We start from the raw sequence: 13,324 nt of genomic DNA, 5'->3' as shown, positions 1-13,324 counted from the left end.
TTTGAAAACCATTCAGGGATGCACACACAAACACACACACACACACACACACACACACACACAAAAAAAAAAAAAAAAACATTGAAAAGGCATAATCTAGGCACCATTGGCTAACTCATTGTCAGTATGTTATGATTTGGGATGCATCAAGTCAAATCTATACTATGTAGGAGATGAAGCATCTGGTATGCAAAGTCTAAAGTATTCTAAACATATTCTATATTCTACACACATTCCATCAAACTGTCCTCCTCTTACAGACGGTCTCAGGGAACAGAGCTTTTAATATGGACCGTATCGTGATTTTAGTCAAGAGGGAAATATAACTGCAAGAACCGTGGATGTGGGTCTCTGGTGAGGACTGACACTAATCACAAGGTTAATTCACCAACCTCATGATGTTAAGACCAATTACGGCTGGCAGTCAACAGGGTAATGCACCTCTCTCCTGAAAAGCGATATATATTAAATGAAGAGGTAGAAGTTTATAGTAAGGAGATTAATAAAGTAGAAGGGTAGGAATAAACAGATGCTGAGCGAGAGTGCAGAACATGGGATCCTGAGAGGGCACATTAGCATCAACTATCTAATCAACTTTCATGATCTGAATGCATTCAGTCTGCAAAACAAGACAATGGCTATGTTCAGAAGAGCATAGTTACATATAACTTCCATGAAAACACAAAATAAGGATTTTGCAGAATGTGGTGGTGAGTCTTGCAATTACCCTGAATGGTGACTGAAGCATTCAAGTTTAAAAAGGACACAAATGGATCATAAAGTGGTCCATTCATTATTCACTAAAAGTTATCTTCCTCCATTGAGTTAAGTGAGTTCAGCTAAAGAATCAAATGAGATTGATTCATGAACAAATCATTCAAACTGGTTTGGTGATCTGGATCAACTGGTTAATTGAAAAGATTTAATAAAAAAAGAGAGAGAAATAAAGATGAATTTAAAAACTGGACATTGCCACTTCTATTACAAACACATCAGTCAAGATTTTCAGCAGATGTGGGGCAGTTGTGGCCAAATGGTTAGAAAGTCAGACTTGTAACCTGCAGGTTGCAGGTTCGAATCTCAGGTGCAGAAGGAATTGTAGGTTTCGGGAGTGAATGAACAGTGCTCTCTTCCAACCTCAATACAACGACTGAGGTAAGACCCTTAAGCAAGGCACCAAACCCCCAACTGCCCCAATATGCATGTCCACTGCTCCGGGTGTGTGTTCACGGTGTGTGTTGAATGGTTTAAGTGCAGATCACAAATTCCAAGTATGGGTCGCCTCACGTCACATCACTTTAAAAAACATCATCGGTTTCTCATACAAAACTTTAAAATGACTACTTTTAGCATACTTTTATGTCCTTTTCTCAGCTTGGAAGCCTTCATTTATTGTAATTCAATGGAAAAAGCTACAGGTACAATTCTTTAAAATTCTCCATTTAAGTTCCACGAACAAAAGACATTTATAAGGGTTTTTATAAAACATGAGGCTGAGCAAATGATGACGGCGTTTAATCTTTGAGAAAAATATTACTTTAGGAGAGTTTCCATGCCTTTTTAACAGCACAAAGCACAAAAAAAACAAGGTTTGAAAATAAAGTGGCAAAAAGAGAATGGAAAAACAAAGAACATACCGACTACAAAAGAGCGATAATTCACAGAAAGAAAAAAAAACAGAATCTCATGAAAGAAAAAAGAGCGAGGGAGAGAAACGAAAGACAGCTAGGAAGAAAATGAGAGTCAACGAGAGAGTGCAAGTAAGTGTGTGTGTGTGTGTGTGTCAGTAATGAGATCACTGCAGGGTGGGCTGTCTAATGGTAATGTAATGGACTAGCTAGAAAGACAGACAGTGTGAGAGAGACAAAAATACAGAGACACAGAAAAGAGAGACGACGAAGCACTGAGCTCACAGCGGCAAGAAAAGCAAAAGGAAGACAGCTGGCCAGTACTCAGCTCTCACACACATAAGGCTCGGACACATGACTGTACGCAGACAGAAGGCCGACTGAAGGCCGTGCCAAGAAGATAAGTGGAAGAGGTCTGGGGGCAGAAGTGTATATGTGTGTGTGTGTGTATGTGTTTGATTAGTAAAAGGAACAGCAGGGTCCCTCTATCTCTCAGCCTTTGGCTCTTTAGCCATGCTTCAGTCCTGAGCCAGCCCAGGAACGCTTGAGATCCCTCCTAAAAAAACCGTGAGGCTTGGTCTGAATAGCAGAATGAAGTCACTTGCTCTTTTAGTTGAATGGGTCAACCTGGGATCAAGGCACCAAAAATGGGTCTAAAGTAGTGGTCGACCGATCTATGTTTTTTGACAGCCGATGCTGATATCTTGGTGCGATAGCCGATATAACACATGGGCCAAGTAGACGAACTTATAATGATAAATCGTTCGACCACCAGTCTAAAGATGGTCAAAAAGCACTGCTAACCAAACTCACATACAGTATATCAAACATCGCTTTTATGATTTGAGACTATAAATCCCTGTTTAACAGAATTTCAACATTATGATACTACTGCAATATTTGAAACACCAACCTTGGCTGCCTATAAAAGGGTTTCATCAACTTGAAGAACTGGGCTCTTCCTTGCCTGATCAAGAACAAGCTCCCATTGGAAAATCAGAGCAAGTCAATCTTCAATATGTACTCTCGCAGCTCCTAATTTCAACAGCCAATCAGAGTCTCCCACTATTGGTAGGAGGCAAATTGAAGTTGAATTGCCCAGTGTACAGTAACATGATTAGGAAGATTGCTCGCAATCTCGCTGAGAGCCAGCAAGGTGGCACTGAGGGTGCAATACCATCTGCAATCACAGCAGACAATAATGATTACTGTAATCACCTGATCACGCTATCAGGAAGCATCTGCTGGTAAAACTGCTTTTAAGACTACAAAATGTCTGAAAATAGTACACTTGTACTCAGACCGTACATGTTAAAAATTTGATGTAACAGCCCCTTTTCACAAACAGGCTGCAGAACAGAGTCTTGATATATGACATATATACACATATATTAATAAAATAATATATACACACACACATTTTAAATTTTAATTTTCATAATATATGAAAAAAAAAACTTTTCAAAGTCATCGGACATCAACTGTATGATGTGGAAAATGTACAGTGAAAGTGAGACAGATGGAAAAAGATAAAGCATTCAGTTTACAGGCAGACTGATGCTAATTCAACATGAAATTAAAGGCGGAGGGAGAAATTGTTATGATGATTGAAACGCATGTTCTATTGTTTTGCTAATTTGTGTTCAATATAATTGAAGCTTCCTTACAACACTGAAACCAAGAGGAACATTTAAACAAATGCAATGATAATATCAGACCACACTTAAAATGGAATTAAAACAAGAAAAAGCTTGGCTTTTACAAAAAGCACTCAATTTAAGTAATTAAAAGAAAAGTATAACCTCAGCAAACAACACTGCAGATACACCAATTTGTATTGCTGCATATCAGCATAATTTGTTGTAGTGTTGCAGTATGTCGAGAAACTTCCACCAGTATAAAAACCGATGTGCCGGATTCTCCCTTCACCTAAAAAAATTAACACATAACTGCTGGGCAAGTTTTGCTTAGCGGGGCAAACTCTAATAAGGGTTTTTGCTGCTGACAACCTGTTTCTAAATGACTCATTATGTTTCTGCTAAAGTAAAAAATGATCTCTGCCAATCTCTCTAAGAAAAGAGCAGTACAAACATCTGGAGAGAGAGGAAAGTGATGTTTATGAGTTTTGTGACTTTTAGTCCATTTGTTAAGATACATTCACATTGACAAATTTCAGCAAATTTTGTGGGAAACAGGTTCATTTTCAATAGCGTCGAGATGTATGAAACGCAGTTCACACAGAAGTCACTTTCAAACCAAGCAGCTTTCTGTTGGTCTGCGTGAAGAAATCGGTAGGACCAACCTGAACCCGACTTGACTGGTTGTCGCCTGAGAAATCTCACAGAACAACAGTTTTGAGAAATCTATATGCTAGTGTCCTCCAAATATCATTGTTAAACAGATATGCACAATTCAAAGCAAATAAGTCATGCTTCCCAGCTGCGATGTGCAATGAAAGTCAATTAAATTAACTATGTCAGCATAGAAAAGAAAACTGTGTCAAGCCATTTCATGGGATCTTTAAAAATGCATACCGTTGCATTTCAGTGAGCATATGTGCTGGTTTTATTTGTATTCTCAAGAGACGGACATGCTGGAGAACATTTCCAACACTCTTTCCTGCTGTGCAACCGAGACAATAAAGCACGTCTTCAGCCACGGCTCATTACGGACCAAATCTAAGGGACGACATTGTGGAATCAGGAGGCTACAGACTGGGAAAGCTAAACATGCTAAAGCCACCACCCGGCTGTTTCCCAGCACATCAAACACCATCTTAGACCACAAGGGATGCTCGGAACAAAGTAAGGGTGTTTCTGAGAGAGCAGCGATGGAGGTTGAGCTAGCTAGCGGACACAGCTGCGTGTCAGTCCACTAAACTGCTGCTCCTTTCATGTGCCGCATTCAGCTGCAGATCACCGCTGCGTCCCTGCTCCAGTCCTCAACACATCCACCATGTCGGCAATGATGTCAGTGTCGAGGAGAGTGGGATGGGTGCCCAGAAACTCACTTAACCAGTTCAATGTGACATTTGTCCAATTACGGCCTTAAATGCCTGCCAGAAGGAAGCCACCTTAAAAGTAGGACTGCGACAACTAATCGATAAAATAGATTATTATCGATTATTAAAATTTTCAGGTCCGCCCACAGTGCACGTACAACTGCAGCTGGCCACATCAAATTACAGCACCGAATAACGCATTTCTATGGACAAAATGCATCTACAAATATTGGAGGAAACAGACGGAATAGCATGTAGGTCATGCAAACTACTGTCTAACGGGTGTGCGTATAATTAGTTCAGGTGCTCTTTTCAAATGACTTTATTTATTTATTTCAGTAAACCTGAGTCACACCATTTCCTGCAGTCTCCCAGTTCACGATGCCTGCGCTCTGATTGGATTCATGTCGTACAGATTGTGTGACCATCTCAAATCAGCACTAATCTCCCAGTGGGCTAACTTTAAAGATCTAATTTTAGCATGTGGTCTTTTCCTCTTTAGCAATATCAAAGAGAAAAGCAACCCTCTGGGGTTGATCGCTCCTAACGTATTCCCCCTCCTCTCAGGAAGCCCGCACTCTCCCCTGAGATTTGCACTTAAAACACAAAATAAACTTAACTTCATGCCCTATAATTAATCTGACGCAATACTGCTAACAGAGGCTGATATTTTCAATAGCAAATACGGCTGATCTTGTTCTGCTTACAAAAAAGACAATTTGAATATAAATGTTAAGTATCGGTAGAAGTGCATGTTTTCCCTCTGAATATAAGTTCACACGCTTACTAAAATCAAATGCTATCATGACCTCTAGATAAAATGGCTGAATGAGACGTTGAATGCCACTGATTTGCATTCTGCTGTCCTTGCCACCCTTATCTGCCAAAATCCTGCTGAGGTGAACGGTATCGCTGCTCTGCCACCCATCAGCTCAGAGGGCACTGCCACCAGGGTAAGGTCAAGAGCCTATAACACACAACGCTACTACATTTTCTGAGAGTAATATCGCCATAATATAGCGGAGACTACATCATAAAATGAAATGAAATAATAATAAAATACTATAATACATGTCCAGCTTAAATAAAATAAAAATGAAAAATACTAGATGATACAACAGCATAGCAATGGTATCATATATGAATAATTTTCATATTCATATCAATGTACATCTAAAAAATAAAATAATAATAATATATTAAATATCTCAAAAAAATAAAATGGTAAAAAAAAAAAAAAAAGCAAACACACACACACACACACACACACATATATATAATATCATATGGTAATGACAATTTTTTTTTTTTTTTGTCATTTGGTTTCCACTTAGGCCGACCCCTTTAAAGCCCATATTAAAAAAAAAAAAAAAGTTATCTTTTTCTACTTTAAGTTATAACATTTTAATGCTCAATTTCACTAAAAGTTTTTAGTATGCTTTAGTATGAATGTAAATCAGTATAAATTTACAATACTGACCATAATAATTTTTCATGCATCAGTTAATAGGTTTAAATAATGATTGTTTTCTGTACTGACCAAATTAATTATGGAGTTTTCAGAATCTTGCGTGCTATTAATCAATCTCAGAGCCCAGTGGATGGCTGTTAATGTTGCTTATATTCAACACGCTCCAATATTTCATTCACCCTAAAACAGCTACAGAAAAGTAGTGTGACTGCTTGTTGGAATGACTAATGTTGGAACTGTTTAACGTGCAGCAGCCTGGTGGAATGTGGACAATAGCACCCTGGGTCTGCTTTCATTAATTCATTCAAAGGGCTTTTTCAGCAACGTGTGTGTCCAGCTACAAGAGCCAATGCTGCAAGAGTCATCAGTATCTGCTTTACCAGGATATACATACAGTATACAGAGAGAGAGAGAGAGAGAGAACCAGCATGGAACTTCTGCTTGGAGCGAGTGAGGGTACTGCAGGGAACCGTGTCGATTGAATGGGGAATTGGTGTATGTGTGTGAGAGCGAGCAAGAGGGAGGGAGAGAAAAAGAGAAAGTGGCAACAGAGAGTGGTGGGTTTGCTCTTTGGGAAAGGAGCCAATCCAATTACAGGCAGCAGTACAAGCCCGGTTTCTTTAGCTGAGCTAAATTTCACATTTCATCAGTCTCTTCCCTTCTTTCACTGCTGCTGTGCTACACTTTCTCCCTCTTTCTCTCGTTCCATCAACCTCTTCTTGCAAGTAGACATAAAAATACATAATACATAAAAAAATCGGGTTAAAAAAAAAAATATTTTTCCACATTATTTTTTTATACTTAATGATAAAATTATATTTTTTAGATAAAAAAGGTGCTTTTAAATGTGTTATATTTAAATAAATTGCTTATTTATTATATATTATTAAATGTTTAAACATTTTATATGCACCAGTATAATACATAGTAATAAAAGTTAATTATATTAGATTCATATTTACCTACATAAGTATTTGAATGACATATAATATGTAAAAAATGCCAGAAGGAGACACAAGCAATCGATTGAATGAGTGGTTTGTTTGATTAAATGGACAGTTGATTCATTGAAATTAATGGAACTATCAAGCTCCAGTGCCAGTTTTGCTTCAGAAATCAGTGAATTAAAACATATTTTCAAACATTTCAAAACAAAACTGCATGGTCCTTAGGAAACTTTGTGGCCAAATAAAAATCACTGCAATATCCATGATGCTGTTAAATTTTATATCACCAACAAACTCATAGAGAACATATGGTGAACGTTCAATAAATATCCAAATGACTTTCCAGCCCTAGCTGGAACACAAAAGCCAGATATGCTGAGTTGCACAGCAGGGGAAAAGGCTCATGGACACAAAACAAAGTATTTCACAAATCCCAGCATCCTGAGCTCTCAAGGCTCGTCTGTGTATTCTCCAAGAGATACACTTTTTGGGCCTGTGATAGCTCCCTAACCTTTCCAAAACACACAAGCTCTCATAAGGCCATCTCATCCTCTTCCTCGACACTGTTACGCCTTATGCAGATGTGACTCAATTCTTAGGGGTTTGCAGGGACTATCACAAGACACTCAATTCCACCATTTCTGTATGTTTCATTCTCCCTTCTGCCCACTAGGGCGGCGATATGAGAATCCCAGCAAGCTTGAGGCTAGAAAAACATGCCACGGCAGCACTTCTAAGAGCAGAGCGCTGTTGGCCTAATTTAATTTCACCAACCGCGAGGAGAAAAAAATAACATGAATTAATAAGCCACTAAAACAAGAGGATTACAGAGAGAGCGAATGCCTCCGATGCCACTTCCTGATTGCAGTGCTGATTCAATTAAATGAATTAATCAAGGCACAAAACACAATTTGGACTCTGCCGTGCTACCAGCATGAAACAAACACTCGGTTTGACACTTTGACATTGTCCGTTCTCCCTTGCGTCTGGGAAGGCAGCTGTTATTTGTGTGTGTTTGTAGGGGGGCAGGTGGGAACCAGGGACAAAACCAATGTTTGTAGAGCAGGTCTCTCTCTGTCTTCATCTCTTTGGCGTCTCCTGCAGCTGCTGTGGGGTGAGGACATGCCTGTTTCTACTCGTCTAACAGGGCCTGGACTGTCACTCAACGCTCTCGTGCCCGAAAAGGGAGTCCCAAAGGCAGTTGATGGACCCCTTGTCATTTTCATAATTGCCTATTGCAAGTAGTCTTGTCTTGCTACTAACCACAGCAGTTCCATTAGCCACATGCTAACATGTCAACACTTAATGAACTGGATGCTCAACAAAGGGCAAACATTTTGAACCACACAAACAGATCTGCAGAGTCAACATGAAATCAAAATACAGGCTTTCTTATTACTCACTCAAAACACTTATTAGATTAACCAAAATATTTTGCAAATCCGTATCAGTAATTAAAATAAAGCTGAATTATTATTATTATTATTATTATTATTATTATTATTATTATTATTATTATTATTTTATAGAAGTGAAGTGTTGCTTTGGCAAAATAAATAAATAAATAAAATAAAATAAAAGTTTAAGTACTAAAATTACTAAAACTAAAACTGAAATAAATATAAAGATTTTAAGAAATATAAAAAAAATTAAAAAGTCAAAACTTACAAGTAACTAAAATTTAAATGTAAATATAAAAAAATATATAAAGATAATTCAAAATATGAATAAATACTATAATAATATAAATAATAGAAGTAGAGTAATGGTTTCTTGTCTACTGCTGCCATTACCAACCAAAAAGGTGCATTTAACACCACATTTTCACATGTTATGCCCTTTATATGAAAGAGATTATAATTATGCATATGATAACCCTAAGAGTGTCTGGCTCTTCTGTCTAACATCCTTTCCATGGGTTTGGCTGAGAAGACATTCTATTAAAATTAATAGACTAGGGAGGCAGACAGGAACCCCTGAGGTCGCTTTAAGCTGCCCATTATGGTCAGGAAAGTGAATAGAACCAGAAGAATCCTACGAAAAAAGTATGAAATATTTATTCAAAAAGTTTCTGGTTCCCTCTTTTCCATCTCTACTTTTAAATGAGGCCAGTAGAGCAGTTCAGAGCAGTGCTCCAGAAGACACCATTAATAACTAACATGACACACCGTTTGCGATCAAAAATGTTTGCCTGTACGTGAGGTGAGAGGTCTACAACTTCTCCATTTAACTCAAACATGTCTAACTGTACATGTACACATCTCAGATTCTCAGCTCAACGTCCTGCGACAAGACTCACCTTTTTCAGTCGTCCACTCTTGGTGCCAACAAAAGCCACACAGTAGCCATTATAGATGTAGGAGGTCACCGAGGTCATGCGATCACGGCTTTCCGTATAAAGTGTGTGTCCAGTCACCAGCTGAGAGCCACCAAGGGGCTGGTTGATGTCCAAACCGCAGAAGGAGTCATCAATAGGGACGGGCTACAGGAGGAGAAAGGTCAAATGAGAGTCAGCAGCTTGCTTTGAATCTAAAAGTCAAGGTCGGTTCGGTTGTTTACACAGACATCAGTTAGAGGGTGAAAGGCTGCACTGGTTTTAATACAGGGAAGCACTTTGTAAGCAAATCACATTAACCGATCCAACGTCAGATGGTTGTTTTGATGTCAAGTGAGGGTAAAGAATGGAACAGGGAACACTAAAGGTTAATTTGCACCATTTGTAGGGCAAATAAATAAATAACATTAAAAACTGTTTAGACAAAATTATGGATTTTTACAACCGCTCTCACAAAAATACTGTCTGACTAACTTTTATCATTATTTATATTTTGTACTGTCTACATACTGTCTATCAAAAAAAAAAAAAAAACTATGTAGGTACAGTATTTGGAATTACTGTAAAAATACTACTAATATATAAATATATATATATTTGTGCGTGTTTTTCTTTTTCTTTTTTGTTGCAAGAATGCATTAAAATTATTAAAAGTTACAGTAATAAATTCAAATAAATGCTGTTCTTTTTGAATTTATATTCATCATATAATCTCTAAAAAATATCATGGTGTTCACGAAAAGATTAAGCAGCACAACTTTGATAATAAACATCCAAATATCTTTCATGGGCAGCAAATCAGCAAACACCAGAATGATTTCAGAAGGATCACATGACACAGAAGACTGGAGTAATGGCTGCTGAAAATTCAGCGTTACATTAAAAGAATACAGTAAATTACATTCTAAAATGTATTTTTTATGGTTTTTCATTGAAACTGTAAAAACTGTTTGTTACTGTAAATCTTGGTGAGCATAAGGTACTTCTTTAATAAATATTTTAAGAATCCAACAGCCCCTATACTTTTGTTTTCAGTGACTGTGGGATTCATTTTTACTAGTGTATCACACTATCAAGTGATGCCCAACCAGCTGGTAGTTTGCATTGGCAGTGAAGGCCAGAAAACACGGACTCTTGTTCAGTTTCTGAGGGGAGACTGTGTCAGGACAATTGAGTGTGGTTTCCCCAATCAGATACTTGGTTTTCGGAGCAGCTGGGCAGACATGTTCCCGCTCTGCTCTGGTGAATCCTGCCAGGCTCCCTGACTGCCTCATTACCCTGTGCTATAAGAATAGTGTAGCGTACCCCGGCTGGGGACGAAAGCACATTCACACGCACTTACACACCACACCAGCCGAAAACAACACCTATACAGATGAGACCAGGGACAAACCCATCATTTCCATAAGTACACAGTCTCTAATTCTGATCTAAATAAGCTAGTCAAGGACAAGGTGTTTCTATTAGTTTGGGCACTTTTATGTTGCAAATCTTTTATTTTTTATTTTATAAAAACTACCAAATTGCAACATTTTTTCCTTTGTTTTTCTTTAAAAAACGTTTTACCACGACTTTACCCTACACTTCAGACGCAGACTTTCCATCTTACCACAATATTTAAGTCGATTAATTTTTCGATTAAGTTATAATTTTGTCAAATTAAGCAACAAGCTAAAAAAGTTATTGTTTGTATTTTTGATACATATTATACTAGCCATTAGTCTTAGCAAGCAAAGATAGTCAACCTTATTATTATTTATTTATTTAATTTGATTTGACAAATGTAATTTTCAATACAGAATCCCGCGTAAACAGCATTAAAGATGTGGTGGAAAATGTACAGAATCATCTGGTTCTCCATGTTTATCCACTTTTGGACACTGTTAGTAGACAAACTAGTCAGAGTGTGAAATGTGTGTCCACAGGGCCAAAAGAAACACCCATATTTTCCCCTCGCTTGCCTTCTATTGCTCTCCCGTGCATCTCCTCCTCTCTCACAGACACACACATACACACCACAAGAGATTGAAGCTTATAAACATCTACAATCAAATGGGTGGGTCTATGGTCAATTTTTCATGTCACATGCATGCATGACTCACTATCATTTCCCATTTGAGTTTGGGTGGCGAGTTACAACACTCAGTGGTGTTTAGATTTAGGTCATCGGAGTTTGTGACTGACACTGGCCTCAAAGTGCCATGTAGAGTAAGAGAGATGGATACTGTGCGCTCGATCATGATGCTGAACGCAGCACTGCTTGTCCTCAACTCTCCACAGCCCTTTAATATCAGCCTGCTCGACTACAGTCTCACAAAATAAAATCTTTACTGCCTCCCAGCCCTTCAAAAACGGGGGGACAGCAATAAAGCAGGGATGTAAATGCCTCATACTCTGAAAATCTCATTACAGCCCTTCTTCGTCAGGTTTTCTTTTATTTTTCAATCCAAAAATAATTGCCTTAGTGATTTTCAAATCTGTTCCTCAAAAACAGTTGGCCCTTTTGACTAAAATATGATTTATTAAATAGTGTTTGTACTTTCAATTATTATTATTTAAAATAATCTTGTCGGTAAACGGTTAATAATCGGTTAAGGAGTGTTGGTTAGGAAAAATAACCAAAATTATCATACCTAGTCAGTAACGTCACAGTGCAAAGAATATATAATAATACTTACTGTATAATAAGTAATGCTGTACATGCGTCCGAAAGTCGGACTCCAAATTTCATTCTAAGAATTATTTTGAGGTTAATATAGCAAATGAAAACTGTTCAGCTTCCGGGAAATTTGAGAAGCTCTGCTAGGCTATTTTAGTTCCCCTCACTCCACAACAAACCCTTTCAATTAACTGTATTTAGAAAAGAACAAGAATTACAAATATAATAAGCTATAGTAATATTAAAGACAAACCAAAACGAATAAAGTTAGGCTAAAGCGAAACTCAAACCAACGTTGGGTCTCTCATTCGACATAAAATCAAATGTTTCCGTATTCGCGATTTATTTGAATACCATTTTGAGGTTATAAAAATAGCCTGGCTATGTTTACAGTGTTTATTGTAGCCTAATGTTTGTAAACATTTTGTGTCTGCAAAACGTATATTTTTTCTTTCATATATATATATATATATATATATATATATATATATATATATATATATATATATATATGTATGTATGTATGTATGTATGTATTTATGTATGTATACATATACATATACATACATATATATATATATATATATATATATAAACATATACATATATATATATATATATATATATATATATATATATATATATATATATATATATATATATATATATATATATACACATATATATACATACATAAATACATACATACATACATACATATATATATATACATATATATATATATATATATATATACGCATAGCGTATTTTAACCATGCAGCAAAACTTTTTAAATATTTCGATCATTTACTGACAATAAATAAATGACTTTTTAAACCATTTAACTGATTATTAATCGGTTAAAATTAGTGAGTGAAGTGACATTCAGCCAAGTATGGTGACCCATACTGATACTGATACTGACCCATTAGCTGATACAGTTATCTCAAGACGTTTCCAAATGTCAAAATTGGGTTGTGCATCTATCTGTGCATAATGGTGTCCAATGCCTCCAGCGAGCGGAGCTTCTCAAAGTTGGGAAAAATCAAAGGAGGGCTGCAGTCCTCAGTTGGGCAGGAAAGGCTAAGCATGCTGGTGCTTGAGTGTCGAATGCACATGCACCAATACAGAGAAAAAATAGGCCCTTTTGCACTGCGTCATCAGGCCCAATTTGGTATCAGTCCAGCCCCGAACACGGTGCATTGCTGGAATTCATGATTGGTTGAAAGCAAATTTCAAATATTGAATGGAACCGTAAATTAATGTTATTAACCGGTTTATGG

The 13,324-nt window shown here is 37.1% G+C and overlaps 1 protein-coding gene across 2 annotated transcripts in view; it reads right to left on the bottom strand.

Annotated features, from left to right (window-relative positions):
• The window catches only part of plxna2 (plexin A2), a 167,869-nt gene that overhangs the window by 124,807 nt on the left and 29,738 nt on the right, over window positions 1-13,324 (bottom strand). For both annotated transcript variants that reach the window (XM_026236931.1, XM_026236932.1), the window contains exon 3: window positions 9,347-9,529. In XM_026236931.1, the coding sequence (XP_026092716.1) occupies window positions 9,347-9,529 (183 nt within the window). The remainder of the gene's footprint in view (window positions 1-9,346; window positions 9,530-13,324) is intronic.

This window comes from Carassius auratus, chromosome 48 (genome assembly GCF_003368295.1).
Source record: "Carassius auratus strain Wakin chromosome 48, ASM336829v1, whole genome shotgun sequence".
In the NCBI taxonomy this organism is placed as follows: Eukaryota; Metazoa; Chordata; class Actinopteri; order Cypriniformes; family Cyprinidae; genus Carassius; species Carassius auratus.
This window is presented reverse-complemented; position numbering and strand designations above follow the sequence as displayed.